Here is a 20,076-nt window from a genome sequence, read left to right as displayed (position 1 = left end):
ACTCAATCCAACTGAACTGGGAAAAATGTAGGAAGGTGAACAACCCCTTTAACATCCTTTAGAAGCAAACAGTGTTTGACTACTCAAAGCAATCACCCACATTCTAATGGATTGACACTAGTGATAGGCGAATTTATTAGCCAGGCGCAAATTCGCTGGGAATTCCCATGATTCGCCGCCGAATAAATTCGCGAATCCACCAAGAAAATTCACCGGCGTAAAAAAAAATGGACGCCGCCATCCAAAAAAAATGGATGCTGTTTCGCAAATTCTTTGCAGTTTCGCAAATTTTGTGGGAAATCCGCTAATTTTTCGGCAAAGCGAAACGCCCCAAATTCGCCCATCAATAATTGACACTTTCATCTACTTTGATAAATAATACATTTGTTAAATTTTTCACATTTTTTGTAAATGAGATAACATTTTACATTATTATATTAAAACAGTTATTGTGTTAATAAAATTATTTTATAAAAAAAAACGATTGTATGTGTTTTGTTTAAAAATAAACACAAAGTTAATTTGCAATATAAATCTCCAAGAACAATGCAAACATATTCTCTTCTTATTTTAGCTTTCCTAATAAGTGTACAATATTTATATTTTACAAATTTCAACCTAATCAATCGAAACAAAATTCTTACATTGAAGATCTACAGCTCATTAGATATCCAGCAATGTAAATGAATCTGTTCTTCAATGACAATTTACTGTACTCTCCCAAGAAACTGAGATGAGCATAACGGCCAACCAATACATTTATTTTATTTGTAACAGCAGTGCTTAAACTTAATTTCTACATTGCTTCAGATACAGAAGATAGTCAACCTCAGCCTATTTCTCTCTAGTGGAATATACATTTTTCACTCTGCAGCAAAAGTGTGCAGTGAATGTGACACTTGAAACTGCAAATTAAGAGGAGGATTTATAGGAAGATGTAGGAAGATTTTTCTAAATGTTACCTAAAAATATTCACATTATACTGTATCAACACAGTTAAAAAATATATTTTTATAAAAATGTTTAAAGTATTACTTATATTAATTATTTTGATAAATAATAGTACACACTCAGTGGGGGTCATTCGTGAAAACTGGGCAAATTTGGCCATGGGCAGTAAAAATTTAAAAAAAAAACAGAGACGTAAAGGGTAATGATGGGCGAATTTATTCGGCAGGCATGGACTCGCTGCGGATTTCCAGATTTGCCATAACAAAAAAATTTTCAGACAACCATTGACTGTATTTGGACAAAAGAGTCACTTGTGTCAAAATTGTCATGCGTTATTGTTTTTTCCGGAGTTTCGCAAATCTTTTGGTTAATCGAAACAGGACAGATTTACCAATCAGATTTCTGCATTCATTGTTGTACTTGCAGCTGACTTTAAAAGTTAATCGCTGATTGGTTGTTATAGGCAACTGACCATGGTGAAATTTGCCCAGTGTTGATAAATGAGCCCCAATAAGTTTTTTTTCCTGAGGCCAGTTTTATGTGGAAAGATGGGGTTTTTAAGATGTATTCATAAAAATAAATAAACTTTTGAGCTATGTCGTAATTTTTGGGAATCATTTAGGAAAAAAAGGAAACATTCGATAATCTATTGTTATTGAGTCCCCCCTTTTTTCTTCACTGTTGCCTGTGTTTCTGGGAAGCAAACAGATGGTGGCAATTAAAAAATTTATGTTTTTGTTGTTAAATGATTGGTAAAATATTAAAACTAATTAATTTTAAAAATAATTACAATTCCCAAGTCTTGTTGAACCTGGGTATACTGCCCATTGGACCTTTATGAGACCCTGATTTAACGCATACAAACCTTATATAGCTTTACAGCCTGAATTTGGTATAATATACAAAATCCAAAAATGCAATTTTCAGATCCAGGGAAAGCTTTCCTGGATCTGAAAATGGCAAATGGATAAAGTCCCTGTTCAATTTATGTTTTATCTGTATATTTTATAGTTTTGGTCTCAAGGGTTTAGTTTCATTTTATTTTTCTTTAAATGTTCTGACAAGGAGATATGGTAGCTTTTTATAAATATATGAGTTTAAAATAGAAAAATCCCAAGAGACAGATTTTTCTCAGAAAAATGAAAGTCACCTTCAGCAACGTAAAGGGTTCTTCGCTATCAGAGCACTACATATATGGAACGTTATGTCATGTGCGACTGTAATAGAAGATTTGTTTAGGAGCAGATTTATCAAAATGTGAGACTGGAACTCACCACAACAAAGTTCATTTTCTATTCATTATCATGGGATTTTTAATTGCATTTATTAAATGGTGAGCTCTACCTTTCACCCACTGATAAATACAATTCTAAAAATCCCATAGGAATTAATAGAAAGTGGGTGAATTTTTCTGAGGTGAGCTCTAATCTCAAATTTTGATAAATCTGCCCCCGTGAGTCATCAAAATGAAGTGGCTATCTTCTTGAATAAGCAAGGTATCCAAGGCTAAAACATACAATCAGTAAAGAATACTCCCCTCTTAAAAAGGATAAACTTGAGAAGAGGTACAAGCCAAATAAAGTAAATGGTCAGCAAGGCAGATAGAAATAACTGTTCTATGACCTCAAAAACTATCTTTAACTTAGAATGCTTAATTAAAGTAAATACTACTGAACAAAACATACTAGAGGCATGAGTAACTCGTGACTTTGCTTTCTTAGAAGACCCATACAAAATCAATAAATGGTCAATAAAGCCATTTAATAGGACAACTTATGTCTATACATTTGCTTATTATATGGCTAAGGAGGAAGCAGAAATTCCAGAGAAACATGCATATGTTTGCATATTCAGGCTTTAAACACAGAAGAAAGCAATACTGACTAAAAGATGTATAAGTCAGAATAAGAATGATGCACCACCTTAACTGACCACCAATAAAAGATTTCTATAAATGTGGGTAATAAAATGAGCTAAGCAAAAAAGTTAGGTTCATGCATGTCAAAAAAAAATTACAAACATACAGACACAGGGAGGCCTATTTATCAAAATTTGGATTTGTGTAATTTTTCATTTCAATAATTGTTTATAAAAAATGTGATCAAATAAAATTGTAGCAAAATAGAATACCTTGAATTAATATTAGTCAATATTTGTAATGGGTGGAGAAACTCAAAAATAATTTGAAAAACTCAAATTGAAAAAAAAATTGACATATTTACCAGGACAGCTTCCATTGACTTTTTGTGTTTTTTAATTCTTTTTTTTGCATTTCCTCAATAAATGTGTAGTATGGGTTCCAATGAATTTCTTCTAACCTTGCAAGCTTTTGGATGCTTACGTTTTAAATTACAGATTTTCACTTTTCTTGCTTAATAAATATCAAACATTTGTGGGGTTTTTTTTACCATCATTCAAATTATGATTAATGATTTTCAGTGCAAAATTTATTTTTAAATTACAGAAAAATTGGACATTGATAAATAACTCCTTTGACAGATGGACAGACATATATAGATAGATAAGTATAAATAAATAGATGATAGATAGATAGAAATAGATTATAGATAGATAGAAATAGATGATAGATAGCTAGATAGATAGCTAGATAGATAGATAGATAGATAGATAGATAGATAGATAGATAGATAGATAGATAGATAGATAGATAGATAGATAGATAGATAGATAAAATGTCTCTTGTTGTTACATTTGGGCATTTATCTGTGTAGTGCACCCTTGTGATACATTCTAATGATGTGCAGCTAAGATAGACATTTTCAAGATAAATCTAGATTCTGAACAAGAAAACAAGACAAATCCAGTTGAAAAAATGTACAGGTTCACACATAATAAGGTGCTATCCTTGCCCCGACTTTTATTACTTTCCCTTTATACATACAAATGAAATACTAATTATTACAATTGATGTAAAATGATCAAAGACAGTGAATCTTCTCTTTCATTTTCCTTGTATTCTGCTTCCAACAAACCATCTCTTCTGCTTTCAAAAGCGACCTTGCATAATCTTTAAATAGGTGGGTCTTTAGCAATTAAAGGTTTAAAGGGAAGGGGAGAATCGTATTTTGGAGTTCAAAAAAAGAAGGTCAAGAGAAGTCTTGCAGTTGGCAATGGGATGACATGAGACGAGAAGAGAAATTAAGGTTAGTTTGAAGGGAAAAGTGTAGTTTGACACCAGAGCTGAGAAGCAAGGATTGGCTTCATTGTTAAGGGCCTTAAATGTGAGTGTGAATCAAATTTTATATGAACTACAATGAATTCATACAAATGCGTGATCCTTTCATGTAAATGTGTTTTAAAGGAGAAGTAAAGCTTAGTAGGGTAGAAATGTTGTACATTATGTTTTGAGCTTCAACACCAGCCCAAGGGTCCCAGAGCAATTTAGCAGATCTGTGTCTCCAAAGATGCCCCGGTAGCTCCCCATCTTCTTTTCTGCTGATTCACTGCACATGCTCTGTGCTGCTGTCACTAAGGGACCTACTCACAATATACAGTACACATAGAATAGAAATGTCACAATATAAGGCCTATATTACAGGCCAACCTAATAGGGATGGGCGAATTTTTTCGCCATTGTTTTGCCGAAAAAATTACTCCCATAGACTTGTATGGCGTTGTGCGTCAAAATAAAAAGAATTTCGCTGCGCGACAACATTATTTGACACCCATAGACTTTAATGGGTGTCGGCGACATTTTGCCGGCGGCTAATTTTTGGCGAAACGAATCAGGTCAAATTCGCCCATCCCTACAACCTATGCTTGATAATTTGCAATGACCTCTAACCTTAGCTTATCAATCTTTCCAATATGGTGACCCCCTGTGACAAGTTTGAACTCCTCGACAATTGCTTCCATTGAGATACTGAAACTTTAGGCTGATGCAATAAGTGCAGTATATAAAATATGGCATTTTTATCCATATTCATTGTTAGGGTTTAGTTCTCACAAATTGTTATATAATTGCTTGCCCTATATAACTGACTATCCCCTATATGTAATAAAAGGCACACAGTTTGCCCAGGAGCAGAGACCAATAGCAACCAATAAGATGTTTGTTTTTAAACAGGTGAACAGTAAATGTTTCCTGCTGATTGGCTGCTATGGGTTACTGCTCCTGGGCAAACAGTGTTTTTTTATTACATAACCCTATATATGTCCAAAATATTATTTAAATGTCTCTTCAAATTTCTAAAAACAAAACAGGCATCTTTTAGTACAGAAATCACATTAGAAAATGAATTGGCACTATGCTAATGTGTTAATACTAATAAAACGGTGCCATGGAATGATCTGCATGGAAATCAAACTTGCTAACCATGCTATTCAGTTAAGATTTAGATTTTCTTCAAACAGAAATCGTAATGGTTTTATTTTTGATACCAGGACAGGGTGTAAAATACAAAAGAAAATGGGTGCAAAGTGCCCTTATATTATTACCTTATTGCTCTTATAGGCACAACAGTTTTGCTAGTTTTGTTTGAAGTGGCAGATGCTGTCTGCATAACGTTTATATATGAGAGGGCTGAGTGGAATGTAGGCTTCCCAAGACTTCATTTGGGAGGCACAAAGATGGAATACCAGTGGACACTGGGACTTTTACAGGGCAATTGCATTTGCTCATCGTTAATTGACTCTGAGATGTCGTTTTTCTGTATTAAATGTGATAAATACATTTTTCCCCCCATTTTTTACTAAAATACCATAAGTTAGTAACAATATCAGAGCTTAAACCAGTGAAGGATTCCTCATTTACTGAACGAGCCATCCACTTATTCCCATTGGCTTAATTTTCCCTCGTGTCACGGTGAAAGAGTGTGTCATTTGGTTTCTGATGTATCTAGTCAACTTGAGGAAATTGTATTTTACGAAGATGGTTTTTACAATGATACTACTGTAATCTGGTATTCTGTTTTTTTTTTAATTCAATAACCTGGCAATAGTTTTTTTCTGTCATTCTGGACTACTTCCTTCATGACTACCCATACAAAAATACATAGAATATTATAACCGGTTGTGGATCCTAACATAATTAAGCAATGATACAGCACTCGTATATACATTTTAAATACTATTACTTCCAGTTACTTAAAGGGATCCTGTCATGGGAAAACATGTTTTTATCAAAACACATCAGTTAATAGTGCTACTCCAGCAGAATTTTGCACTGAAATCCATTTCTCAAAAGAGCAAACAGATTTTTTTATATTCAATTTTGAAACCTGACATAGGGCTAGACATTTTGTCAATTTCCCAGCTGCCCCTGGTCATGTGACTTGTGCCAGCACTTTAGGAGAGAAATGCTTTCTGGCAGGCTGCTGTTTTTCCTTCTCAATATAATTGAATGTGTCTCAGTGGGGCATGGGTTTTTACTATTGAATGTTGTTCTTAGATCTACCAGGCGTTAGGGAGCTGTTATCTGGTTACCTTCCCATTGTTCTTTTGTTTGGCTGCTGGGGGGGGGGGGGGTGGAGGGGGGTGATATCACTCCAACTTGCAGTACAGCAGTAGAGTGATTGAAGTTTATCAGAGCACAAGTCACATGACTTGAGGCAGCTGGGAAATTGACAATATGTCTAGCCCCATGTCAGATTTCAAAATTGAATATAAAAAAAATCTGTTTGCTCTTTTGAGAAATGGATTTCAGTGCAGAATTCTGCTGGAGCAGCACTATTAATTGATTCATTTTGAAAAAAAATGTTTTTCCCATGACAGTATCCCTTTAAATGGAAATGCCCAAAAATAATTTGAAGGTGATAGTTACTAGGAATGCACTATAATGGGATTTGGCTGAACCCCTCGAAACCTTTGTGAAAGATTCGTCCGAATACAGAACCCAGATCTCTTTTTTCCCTAGTGGTCCCTAATTTGCATATGCAAATTAGGGGCGACAGGGTAAAAAAAGAGAACTGCACATGCAGAATGTGGTTAAAAAATGGCTTTACTTCCTTGTTTTGTGATGAAAAGTCACGTGATTTTAAGGATTTGAATTCCATTTGGCCAGGCACTAGGATTCGGCCAAATACAGAAAAGAATCCTGGATTTGGTGCATCCCTAAATGCAACCTTAAAGATTTGGATTAAAAGTAAAAAGTTGGCATATTCAGATATTTGCTAAAACCAAAATGACCTTTAAAAAACAAAGGACCAGTAAATACAAAAGTGTCAATTATTTTAACATTGCGAGATGCCCAAGGTTTGGAAAGTTACAGTACATTAAGCAGGGGCAGAGGTTTAGCATCAGGAAAGAGGCACTTTGTAAACTACTCATACTTTTAGGTTTCAACACAGATGCATTGAATAGGTGATTTTGTTAATCTGTGCTCAGGTAAAATGAAACTTTGTGAAACCTGGAGTTTGTGCAGCTTCAGAATCCTGGAGTCGACACATAGCTAAGGATTTCTCCAACAAAATGTCAGGAACAAATTTCCTCTAGAAATGTTAATGAGACACTGCCATAGTCAAACCACATCCTAACTAGGTTGACTGAGAAAGAAAAACATGAAAAACTATGGGTGCAAAAACCCTTTTTTATTTTCACTTCCACCTTAGCAATGGCTTCTAACTAAACTAAATGATATAATAGGTGTGATGTGTATTTTATGGGTAGCAGAATCTTCTAAGAAATCAATTTTAAGCCAGTTATAGATAGGAACTACTTATCTCTTTCTGTAAAATAAAAAGCTTACTGGTTCTATCTCAATTGTATCACTATTTTTTTAATAAAGTGTAACATTCTTTTATCTTTACTATAGTGGTTTCCTTCACCCAATTACTGCTAAGTTAAACTTCCAGGTTGTGTTCAACAACAGATATAGCAAAGATTTTTACTTTTGTTATTGTCCCATTCTACTACTCCAAAAAAAAAAAAAAAAATATGCTACCATCGGTCATCAGAAAGATGTTCAACCTGTGGCCTGCCAACTACCGATGAATTCATAGTATCATTCATTATCCAAAGGCTGTTTTGGGAATGGGGGGCTGGAAGTCACACTTCTAAATTGTGTTAAGAGTCCTGGGCGGGTCCATTTTTTGGAACCTGTACCCGACCCATACCCGCAACCCGGACCCACATTCTTACCCAATTGGACCTGCTACCTGACCCGCAAGTACCTTATCCCAGACCCGCTGACCATCAAGAATCAGGAAGTGCTGTCATTGTAAACCGGAAGTGACAGCATCGGAAGTAGGCATGATCAGAAAAAAGGAGTAAAAATTGCTATTGAGAAGACCCGTGGCCCGACCCGCGGCCTACAAGCCCGCAGAACCAACGACCCGCATCTATACCCTCACAGGAAATTCTACCCGCAGGGTACCGCAGGTTTTTGCGAGTAGCCCGCGGGTACCCGACCCGCTGCAGGACTCTAAACTGTGTAAAGACAATAGTGAACCAAGCACATGTCCAAAATTTCTCTCTGTGTTCCCACTGTAGTCAGTATATTTATAAACTTGATATTTTCTGTAGCAAGAACAAAGTTTGGCTTGAATATATATCGGAATCATGGCTGTTTAACTTGTATCATGGGCACACTGCAGAACATGGATGTCCAACACAACACTGTAATAACCAAGTGGCTGTTATTGATTGCTTGACTCCCGGAAGCTGCTGTGGGCTGAACTTGACAAAGCCATTAAGTAAGATAGTAGATATTTTTACTATTTATGCCAAAGCATTCTGACTATCTGTTCATACTCTAAAAATCTTTCATTTCAATTCACATTCTTCCATATAGATTTTGTTTTATAAATGCACAGCAATTAAGGGCAAGGATAAGCTAGCGGCTCAGTGATTGCCCACCCCAAACATTAGGCAATAAAACAGCAATGCCAGAATATGAAAATAGACAAATGTATTTCTATTAAATCACAGCTAAAGTCCAAATATATGTTTTATACCCTTAAATTGACTAAGCATATTTGCATAGGTACAGTACAGTGTTTGGAAGCCAGTTATTGCGTTGTCTTTCTTTTCACTGAAAGTTGTACTGCATGCGGATTTAACTGTGATACTGGGCAATTTAAAGGACTAAAAACTAAGTAAGCTTTATCAGAAAGGTTTATATAAATACATCAGTAAACCCTAAAAGTAATGCTGCTCAGAGTCCTCTTTCAAAAAAAAACACCACATTTCTTTCCTTCTATTGTGTACACATGGGCTTCTGTGTCAGACTTCCTGTTTTAAGCTTAAACCTCCAGGGCTTGGGCATGCTCAATTTGCTCCTTTCCCCCGCCCTGCTGTAATCTGAGCTCAGAGCTATGAGCAAGCAGGGAGACACAGGCAGGAAGTGATGTCACAGCAAGCTAATATGGTAGCTGATATACTAAACAAACAGAGACAGTGTCTAGAGCGGTTTACTCAGGTATGGAAAAGCATTCTAAAGAATAAAAATGGTGTTATAGCTTGAACTGTTGTAGCTAACCTATTGGCAATAAACTGCCTAGTTTTCCTTCTCCTTTAAGTGTTGTGTTTAAATGTCTGGAGGTATGAAATGGTGGACAAGAGCTTAACATACTATGCACTGTATTTGAGTCTAAGGCCCTACACAGTGGTTCTCTGTAACATTTATTGCATATTCAATATCTAAACCGAAAAATCCTGCATTTAAAGTTCTAAAATAAACACAAGCAAAGATTTGTTTAATGACCCAAATATCTCTAATTCTCCTTCTGGCTCGTGTTCATTCTGTTTTACTTCTTTTGTGTTTATAAAACTTGCCTTTATTAGCAATAACGTTTGCAGAGCTTGGCTTTTACTACGCTGTTAGACAGTGCGGTAAAATATAATGAAGCTTTATTAAAAAAAAACGAGGCTGTAGACATTACATAAATGTATTTTCATTGTTAGGAAAAAGTGGAAGGGAAGTATTTACATATATACAGTACATATATATATATATATATATATATATATATATATATATATCTCAAATGGTATGCATACATTATTGATCATAAGACTAAATCGTATAATAGGTCTTTCTGCTAAAAGCAGTAGAAGAAAAAACCAATGGAAGTTTGGCAAGACATTTTGCACACAGTCATAGGTCACAGATTACCATTCATCTACAAGGGAAAAAATAACCAAAAATAAGTGCAGTTGTAGATTGCAAATTTGTAGTTCATTTTAAGCAGTGATTGACACAGAAGTTAGGGGCGGGTCAGGAAAGGGAATGCCTACATGTCTGTCATCGTCATGAATATAATGCTGATGAAAAGATTGTCCCCATTTTTTGAACATTGCACCATGCCTTGCATGTAGGAAATTATTCTTCCAGGCTTAACCAACTGGAAACGTTGCTCTACCATGAACAGAATAATGTAACTGCAATCATTTGGTACTTTTAATAATGATTTTTTGAACTCCATAGGTGCAAGAAAATTTAAAATGGCTTCTAATGATAGCTAAAGAGAACAGGCAAATGACCCATAGGGATCTGCATGTTTTGTACCATTGTCTAACAAAGAAAACATGATAACAAAGGAAAAGAATACAAGGGTATTCTCTGAGTTTATTGTGCTGTGGCACCTGATAAGGGGGCACACTTGCAAAGAGGGTCGGACCAACAATAATATTTAGCAGTACAGGTAAGGAACATCTGTTATCTGGAAAGCTTGGGCCCTTGGGTTTTTCCAGATAAGGTATCTTTCCATAACTTGGATCTTCGTACCTTAATGCTACTAAAAAAATAATTTAAAAAATAATTAAACCCAGCAGGATTGAGAAAAAGGACGTTTTTTAAATATTTGAATTATTTGATTAAAATGTGGTCTCCGGAATATGGGCTTCCCATAATTCTGAGCTTTCTAGATGACGTGTTTCTGGATAATAGATCCCATACCTGTATATACATTTAATGTTTGGGATAATGGACCTTGGATGTCGGGCTCTTTGGCGGGCCATAGGTATCCTAGTCTGACTTTGTTTCTAAAACATTTCATTTGTAAAGGTAAGGGATATCCTTGCACTGGTATTTGTTTGTGGCTTTGCTTTCTTTTAGAGAATTGGTGGTTGTTGAAACAACATTAAAATTCAGCATGAAATTGTGGCAGGTAATGGACTGCCCTGACTCAGTTTCATGATTTTATTTTCTTTTGTAGCACAGCCAATACAATTTCCCAAGTAGTATTAGTCAATTCCTTGCACTTTGGAGCTTAATTATCAATTTATGAAAATAAACTTTGCCACAGTTTGCCAGAGCTCTCAATTCACTGGTGTAGACTTATACATATTAATATAATATATATTATATACAGGTATGAGATCCCTTATCTGGAAACCCATTATACAGAAAGCTCCAAATTACAGGAAGGCCATTTTCAATAGACTCCATTTTATCCAAATAATTAAAAAATGTTTTAAATGATTTCCTTCTTCCCTGCAATAATAAAACAGTAGCTTGTATTTGATCCAAACTAAAATACAATTAATCCTTATTAGAGGCAAAACAAGCCCATTGAGTTTATTGAATGTTTAAGTGATTTTTTAATAGGCTTAAGGTATGAAGATCCAAATTACAGAAAGACCCATTACCCAGAAAACCCCAAGTCCCAAGCATTCTGGATAAGAGGCCTCATACCTGTATTAAGTATAAGAAAAATAATACATCTTAGGAAGCTGTGGGGTTCCCCTTTGGTGAATTAAATAGACTTAATAAATGTATTTAATAAAACAAATTTGCCTTTTTGCCTCTCAGGGAAAAAAGACAGAGTAGGGTGTTGTGTTTTCAGTAGCCATGGCATGCCAGGCTCTGTCATTCAAGCATGCACCCCAGCATGGCCACCTGTATCAAGAGTAGGCACCCAATGTCACCTGCAGCAGTGCTCAGTGCATGGCATATTTTTAAACATTGGCTTTTGGTTCTACCATACAGAATACAAACTCTGCCACCTCGTAGCGGAAACATTTTTCAATTATAGGTGCCCTTTAAGACATTGCTGTTTTATCAGTGATGTTGGACTTTGGGGAGGAGCAAAGACCTGATAAGACTGGCCCACTGATTGATGTAAGTTGTATCTCTCTATTTCAGATCATCACCCAGCCCTCAACCTCAGTGTCACAGTCACAACAGCCTTACACAGATGAGTAAAGTTGGGGCTTAAGGGAGAAAAAGCCTAAGTTGCAACATGTTAGAGTAGGCAGAGGGCGCTTTTTATTTTTGCCTAAATAAAATGTAAATTTTTGACTTTATTTTGAGGCAAATTTTATTTTCTGTAAAATAAAGGGGGAAACAAAGGTGAATGGTCCATTTCCAGTAGTTTTACATTTTCTTCATTAATAATAATAATAATTGTCCACATCAGGCATACGCCTGTAGTACAGCAGCACAGTAAGATTCACTTTCAGTGGGACATTCTCTCTCCCATATGTGCCCAGAGTTGGATCATCAACATAAACTCTCTACTCCCAAGGAGGACCCTGTAATAGATCAACACATGCTTAAAAGGCAAGGCCCAGGGTCTGTGATCTATAACAACCAATTAAATGTTGGATTTTAAACAGGTGGGCAGGACATTTCTCCTGTTGACTGATTGCTATTGGTTACTGTACCTGGGAAAACTTAGGGGCCATGCTGTGTAAAACATTGGAGACAAATATCACTGGTAATGTTGCCCCATATCAACCAATCAGCAATTAGATTTCAACAGTCACAAGTTACACAACAAAAGCAAAGCTATAATTGGTTGCTATAGGCAACATCACTGTTAATATTTTACACCGCATGATAAATAGGCCCCTTTGTGTTTTTTATTACATAACCCGCTTGTCTCCTATAGCAACCCGGTCACCTGGCATGGGTCAAATCTGCACTGGTAATCAGCAACTTGCTCTGTGGCTGCATTGCCAGAGAGTTTGTGCTCCACATCAATCACCACCCATGTCCACCTATTATTGTACACTGAACTGTTCCACGTCATATTTGTTATAAGTGGGCCATACCTTTACCATCTTCTGGAAATGGACATGGGCAGAGGCTGGACAGGCAGAGAAAGTGGGGTTGCCCTGGTGTTGGTTAAAGGAAAACTATAGACCCACAATGAATATTTAAGCAACAGCTTATATCAAATTAAGTGGCATATTAAAGAAGCTTGCCAAACTGATATATATATATATATATATACATATATATATATATATATATATATATATATATATATATATGTTAATATTGCCCTTTTACATCTCTTGCCTTGAACCACCATTTTGTGATGGTCTGTGTGCTGCCTCAGCGATCACCTGACCAGAAATACTGCAGCTCTAACTGTAGAACTGTGGAAGCAAAAGACAGAACTCTGTTAATTGGCTTATGTGACCGAACATGTATGGTTTGTTTGTTTGTGTGCACCGTGAATCCTACGATCCCAAGGGGCGGCCCTTATTTTTTTAAAATGACCATTTTCTATTTATGTTTACCCAATGGAACACACTACTAAACAAGTATAATGAAAATGGTTTATTTACATGAATCAGGGTTTTACATATGAGCTATTTTATTCAATATCTTTTTATAGAGACCTACATTGTTGGGGGGGGGGTATAGTTTTTCTTTAAGAATGTCTGACCACAACCAACATGAGCAGAATTTTAAAAAATTGGGTTTCAGTAGACATGACCCAGTGATGGCACTGGTCCCAGGAAGACTCATTGAGACACAGCGTATGACCCATCTGTTTGATATCCAGCTTTAGTGGATTTAGTGGCTTTGGTATCTCAGCAGCATGTGGGTGTAAGTAGGGCAGTCACAAGGGGTGTCAACTGATGCTCTTACTCAGTGGCTTCAGGCCACCATAAGCTAAAAGGCCACTGAGCAGAACCTATACTCTAAACCAAAAGCATTTTTGCCCGGCACCAACCATTATTCTTTGCACTGAGCAGAACCAGCCTACATTCATACTGCACTTGTCTATCTCCAGCCTGAACAGTGTGTGGTCAAAAAGAAGCATCTGTATCTTTCCAAAAACCTTTTCTGATTTGTGAATCCAATTCATAATTCACGCAAATCCCAAATGATTATTTAAATTATGAACTGACGTGATGAATAGCCTTGTTTTGGAATGAAGTCAAAAGAACTAGGGATGCAGCGAATCCAAGATTCGGTTCGGGATTCGGCCTGTTTTGACAGGATTCAGATTCGGCCGAATCCTTTTGGCCAAACTGAATCTGAATCCTAATTTGCATAAGCTTAAGTGGGGAGGGAAATCGTGTGAATTTTTGTCACAAAACAAGGAAGTGAAAAATGTTTTCCCCTTCCCACCCCTAATTTGCATATTCAAATTAGGATTCGGATTCAATTCGGTATTCAACCGAATCTTTCGCAAAGGATTCTGGGGTTTGGCCGAATCAAAAATAGTGGATTCGGTGCATCCCTAAAAAGAAAATGGAGTCTTTCCAGCATTAAAAACATTCCAATGACAATTTTAAGATATTGCAGTCACGAGAGATACAAAAACCAGAACGAAGGAGTTAATTCATCAAAGAAATAGAATTGAGCGAATTGAGTCCCACAGGAATAATATAGGCCAGGGCAGGTACGTGGTAAATTTGGGGGGAGGAAAAAAAAAACACCATAGCTGAAGAACTGTAGAAAAAAAACATGTTTAACTCACATTTATTAGGTAGGATTATATAAAGCTTGGTCTAAATATAAAGCGTATCAGCCTGGCAATTACTATGCGTCTCTGCTCCTGACTTCCGGATGTGCTAACATTGCAGCAGAGCTCTTCTACCTGTTCAGATTAAAAGCATTGAATCGATTTCAGCCAGAGTTTTCTGCTTGCTACATAAAGGGCATACACTACAACTGTCTTTTCACTAAGTTGGTTTCACAAACAACCTCTTGGTGTTTACACACAAATGCATACACAAACCCCCCCCCTTTCTTTATAATATGCTGGTTTATTGTATAAATATGGGTGCATCTCTTTACAGAGCAAACTTTTTACATTTCAAGGCAATGCTGCTATTGCACCTAACCGCAGCACTAAATACAGCCGCCCAATCAGATTGAACAAACAGAATTAAAAAAATTAAAAAAAAAAATCACATGTAAAATGCATTTGAAACACTGTATGAAATGGTTTCTGATGCTGAGCAGACCCATTATGAATTCCCACTTTATACAGCGGCTAAAACCTTCAGTGTTGGACCTTGCACTGAATCTGCTGTTATTTTTTTTTTTTTTTAACATTCTAATTTGTCTGTGATCTGCAGTGGAACATAGATGTCAGCAGGGGATGCTATTGCATGAAGCAAAGCAAGCCCAACGGTGTTCTCTGAATTTCAACGAAGTGATCAAAAGCCCCCATGCATTTAGAGTGACTCCATAATAAGGATGTCAATAGATTTTAGGGCACGGTGCATGTTGTTACTGATAGGCGACACAGACGGTACAATTAAGGAAAAAAAAAAAAAAGAACCACTGCTGTGCAACATGAGCTTGATTACCCTTTTCCCCGACGTGTAGTCTAATCCAATAATAAGCATTTTAACTGCATTAAAAGCAGACATTTAAACCTAATGTTCAAGCATTTCATAAAGTTAAATCAGCATAGATCTATTTTAGATTCTCGTCAACTAGAGCGTTTTTAAAAATACGCATATCACTGTTAAGCCATTCATTAAAATAATACCAGATTAGCCAGATTATCTGATCCTGTTCTGAATTCCTGCAAATCTCTCCCTCTACATACCCGCACTACAGAGGCATATGAATAAACCCAAAGGGGGGGGGGGAGCAGCTAAGGTTAAAAAAAATTGCAATGATCCAATATTCCGGATTTTTTATTTAAAAAAATAAATAAAATTGACTCACCATGTTGACTTCTGATACCATGTCTATGCTGGCAATATCGATATTCATACCAACTGCCACAGGGTCACCTGTAATTCAATCCACAATCAGATCTCTAAGAATTTAACCCTTTTGTAGAAGTTAAAGGCATCGATTAGCTCCAGGATGGTGACAGGGGTTTTTTTTTGGTTTTTTTTTTAAGGAAGTTGCCTAATTAACTTCAGAAACCTTTGCCATATTCTTTCACTGGCATTAATATAAATGGATACAAATGTCCATCTTTATTTGTCATGGGCATATTCCTGGTTTATCAAAATGGGGCACGTGTTTTATAGGCATATACCACTTGCATGTCAAAATGTCATCATTCCTACTGAAGCATGGTGGCAATATTTCTACAGGTTTATTATAACATGAAGAAAACAGCTACACTGGGCATTCTATGTTAGGCATTTATTTATTTTTTAGGGACAGGAATCCATCCCATAATGATGTCATGTGGCTGACAAGGCAAGTCATATGAATTAGCATCTGTTTAAGGAGGCAGATAAGATCATTAAAATAAAAGACAGAAACTTGGAAAGTCTGCTGGAATGTTTAGAGGTTGATAGTTGCATATACTATGCCAGCAAAGAAACACTGTATGTATATATATTGCAGTAAAATGGCTCATTACTATTCCAACACAGCACAATTAATATAAGGCAGGGGATTAAATAATGACAATTTGGAACGAGGCAGATGAGATCTGAATTCAGATGGACGTCTGTTGTACATGAAGAGACCCAAGGAAAACAAGTGAAGTTTGGCTGGAGGGAGACTAGTGGTATCAGCATAATGAGACAGATACACATGCAGCTAAACAGAAGTACAGTCAGCTTGCTCCAATATCCCCATATCATTTACCTCCGAAATCTGGCCTCAGACGAATGTCATAGCCTTTCAGCAGTCTATCCACCGTCTCCTTAACCAGTGTCATATTGCTGGCATCATTGACACTAAAAAAAAATAAAAAATACAAAAACAGGTGAAGAAGAGACGAGAGATTTGTCATTACCGGGTGCTCAGCTGACACTGGCATCCTGATTTCATTCAAAGTAAAGGGGAGAAACGGATGCCTCGGATTCACCTACCTCTGCGTACAGACCATGGTAATCAGGAATGCCCAGATCCCCAAGTAACCCTTTTTCTTGATCCTCAGCATCCCTTTAGGTTTTGATGTGATTTAGGCTTTCCAGTGAAGAGCAGAAGACATCCAACTTATTCTGGCCAGTGCAGTAATTCTAAAGTGCTGCGCATGCGCACATTTCAGCCCAACATCAAAAGAGAGCAGCATTCACAGGCTACAGACATAAGCGCAAACAATGGTGGGGACAGGGGGAATAGGAACCCCCCCTCCCCAACTTTTAGGCAGCCAGAGGTGACTCCTCCACCAAAGCTCAATGACCCCTGTGGTTCAGTTCCCTTCTATGCGTGTTTAATGCTGCTGCTCATTTGTTTCCCTGCGTTGTCTGAGCTCAGTGCAGGCAGCAGCGACTTGTCTCTCTCTCTCTGTAGTGCTGCTGCTGCTGCTGACAGAGAGGCTGATGTGGGAGTGGAGGAAGGGGGGAGTGGGAAAATGAACAGAAGCTTCCAACGCTGAGCTGTGGAGGAGAGGCAGCTGTCTTCTTCATTCCTACTGGTACCTAGCAAGCTGAACCTCTCTGTGGGGCATATGGACTCAGATCATGCCTGAATCAGCCCAGCAGCATCATTGCCTCCATACAGCCCACGGACGACATAGAAATGCTATTTGTGACCCATGATAACCTGCAGCTGCAGAACTTCTTGCAATGTAGTCCTTACAATGTGTTTAAGTCACCCCTCCAATGAGCAGAAAGGAGAAGGACCCTAGTGATAATCTATAGTAGCAGCAAAAATCTAATACGAACTGTACATAATCCTAACCCTGATCTGAATACCTGATCCCTGAAACAGCCATGTCTCAGGATGATGCAAAGGAAAATATTTAATACGGTTATTATTGAGCCAGCTCATCTATACAGTAGTTTTTATCTTGGAGAAGAAAGAGGATAAGATGGGAATTTATAATGCAAATGAACTCGAATAGGAACTACAGCTCCCATAATTCTTAGCTTCCTCTCAAGGTGGAAAGCTTTGCGAGCTGCAGCGCTGGAGGAAATACTGCAAAAAGCTAAATTACATTAAAATACATTACACTGACATTAAAATAAGTATGTAGGTTGCTCAGGAGAGCACTTCTTGTCAGGATGACAAGAAGTGGGATGTATTTGCAGAAGGAGGGACCTGGCAACTGTAGTGGGGCCACGGGTATACAGGCCTGCAATATTTGGGCATATACAGGTATGGGATCCGTTACCCAGAAACCCATCATCCAGTAAGCTTTGAAATACAGGAAGGCTGTGTCCAATAGCCTCCATTTTATCCAAATAATCCAAATGTTTAAAAATCATTTACTTTTTCTCTGTAATAATAACAGTACCTTGTACTTGATCAAAGGATATAATTAATCCTTATTGGAAGCAGAACCAGCCTATTGGGTTTATTTAATGTTTAAAGGATTGTCTATTAGACCTAAGGTATGAAGATCCAAATTACAGGAGCAGTCGTTATCCAAAAAACCCAGGTCCCAAGCATTCCAGATAACAAGTCCCATACCTGTATTTGCAAAATGGGGCATCTTTCCAGCGTTTTGGGGACTTTCATATAAACCTGTTGCAGGTTCCAGTAACTTATATTTACCTTTTTAATAGCTTGCAATTTGTGCCCATCATGCTTACTGTGCTGCATTCATAGCATGCAGACTTTACCTGCTTTATGAAGATGATGGAGGATGATGGGTATTTTGAATCCTCAAAACATTTGTATTACATTCAAAGTAAATGTTCCCTAATGCACCCTAACCTTGTGTTAATCAGGACTGAGTTCAATAACAAAACATCAGTGATGAGCAAACCTGTGCCATTTTGCTTTGCCGTAAAAATTTGTGAATTTACGGCAAAATTGGCAAAACTCTGAAAAATTTGCGAAACACATTGAAGTCAATGGACGTCAAAATGATTTTGATGCAAGTCAATTTTGACAAGAGCTAATATACGCGCAACTATTTGGTCCAAACGCATAAAAATCTATGGGTGTCCGAACAATTTTGACATGCGACATTTATGTGCACGCCAATTTTGATGCGTTGCAGTTTCGCAAATGAATTAGCTTCCAGGGAAACATGGAAACTCGCTGCAAATTTGCGTCTGCCGAATTTATTCGCCCATCACTACAAAACATACAAAAAATTCCCCCCTATCTCTTAGGGCTCTTACTGATGAGCAGTTGAAGCTTCGCTCCCCTGCCTTCCGTTTTTCTGCGATCAGCCGCAGGGGAGCACAGGAATATACGCATTAAGTTTTTTTCAATGGGGCTTTACTCACACAGGCGCGTGTAGGTGCCGAACGCAGGAAAAACGCAGCAAGTTGCGTCTCAACCTGCGTTCGGCGCCTACACATGCCTGTGTGAGTACAGCCCCATTGGAAAAAACGTAATGCGTCTATTCCTGTGCTCCCCTGCAGCTGAACGCAGAAAAACAGAACGCAGGGGAGCGCAGCTTCAACCGCTCGTCAGTAAGAGCCCTTACAATGTTTTGGTCCCTGATTAAGGTCCTTGATAAAGATTTTTTATATGTATATATATATATATATATATATATATATATATATAAATATATATATATTGGGGGATTGCTTATAGTAGCTTGCAGGGGGTCAGGTAACTTAGTTGCAGAGACGAGACATGCAACTCAGGTTAGCAACAAATTTGCAGGCTCCTGTCTGTGGTTTATTTTCACAGTAGACAAAATATACAAAGCACAACTTCCGCGTGAATAAGAAACGCAATAAGATTTCATAAGCTCTCACCAGATTTAAGTATTTCTCTGGAGTGCCAGTATCAGAGGAGGTTTGTTACAAAAGTCAGTATTTTCCTAACAGCCTCTCCAAGTTCACTGAACTCCTCATCACACCCAGGCTCCCCCTAAATGTTTCACCTGCTGAATAATTGGCCAGAGCACTTTCCAGGGCCCTAGCCTTTCTGGAGATTCCTGGAGATTTAAAGGAGCCAATACATCAGCATGGGTGCTATATAACTGCCACCATACACACAATTCCCACTGGGACAATGTATATGTGTGTGTGTAAATAAAAACATTTCAATATCAAATATTCCAATACCCATAATAACATATAACATTACAGCAGATGTAATCCCTTGAATCCTTAGGACCTCTGTCAGTCTCCTCTACCAGTTGC

General features: G+C 37.4%; 1 protein-coding gene across 4 annotated transcripts in view; it reads right to left on the bottom strand.

The window, feature by feature from the left end:
- Positions 1 to 19,793, bottom strand: part of LOC108710851 (gamma-aminobutyric acid receptor subunit beta-2) — a 142,357-nt gene extending 122,564 nt beyond the window's left edge. The window contains exons 1-3 of one of the 4 annotated variants that reach the window (XM_018252027.2): positions 19,687 to 19,793; positions 16,664 to 16,755; positions 15,779 to 15,846 (exon numbers count right to left, since the gene is read on the bottom strand). In XM_018252027.2, the coding sequence (XP_018107516.1) occupies positions 15,779 to 15,846; positions 16,664 to 16,736 (141 nt within the window). In that variant the 5' untranslated portion in view covers positions 16,737 to 16,755; positions 19,687 to 19,793. Of the gene's footprint in view, positions 1 to 14,573; positions 14,694 to 15,778; positions 15,849 to 16,663; positions 16,756 to 16,890; positions 17,435 to 19,686 lie in introns of those variants that run through there. The other 3 variants (XM_018252028.2, XM_018252026.2, XM_041586083.1) reach the window with 3 other exon arrangements.
- Between the last annotated feature and the right edge of the window lie 283 nt (positions 19,794 to 20,076).

This window comes from Xenopus laevis, chromosome 3L (genome assembly GCF_017654675.1).
Source record: "Xenopus laevis strain J_2021 chromosome 3L, Xenopus_laevis_v10.1, whole genome shotgun sequence".
NCBI classification, from domain to species: Eukaryota; Metazoa; Chordata; class Amphibia; order Anura; family Pipidae; genus Xenopus; species Xenopus laevis.
Note: the sequence above shows the minus strand (reverse complement) of the source record. Positions and strands in the feature narration are given on the sequence as shown.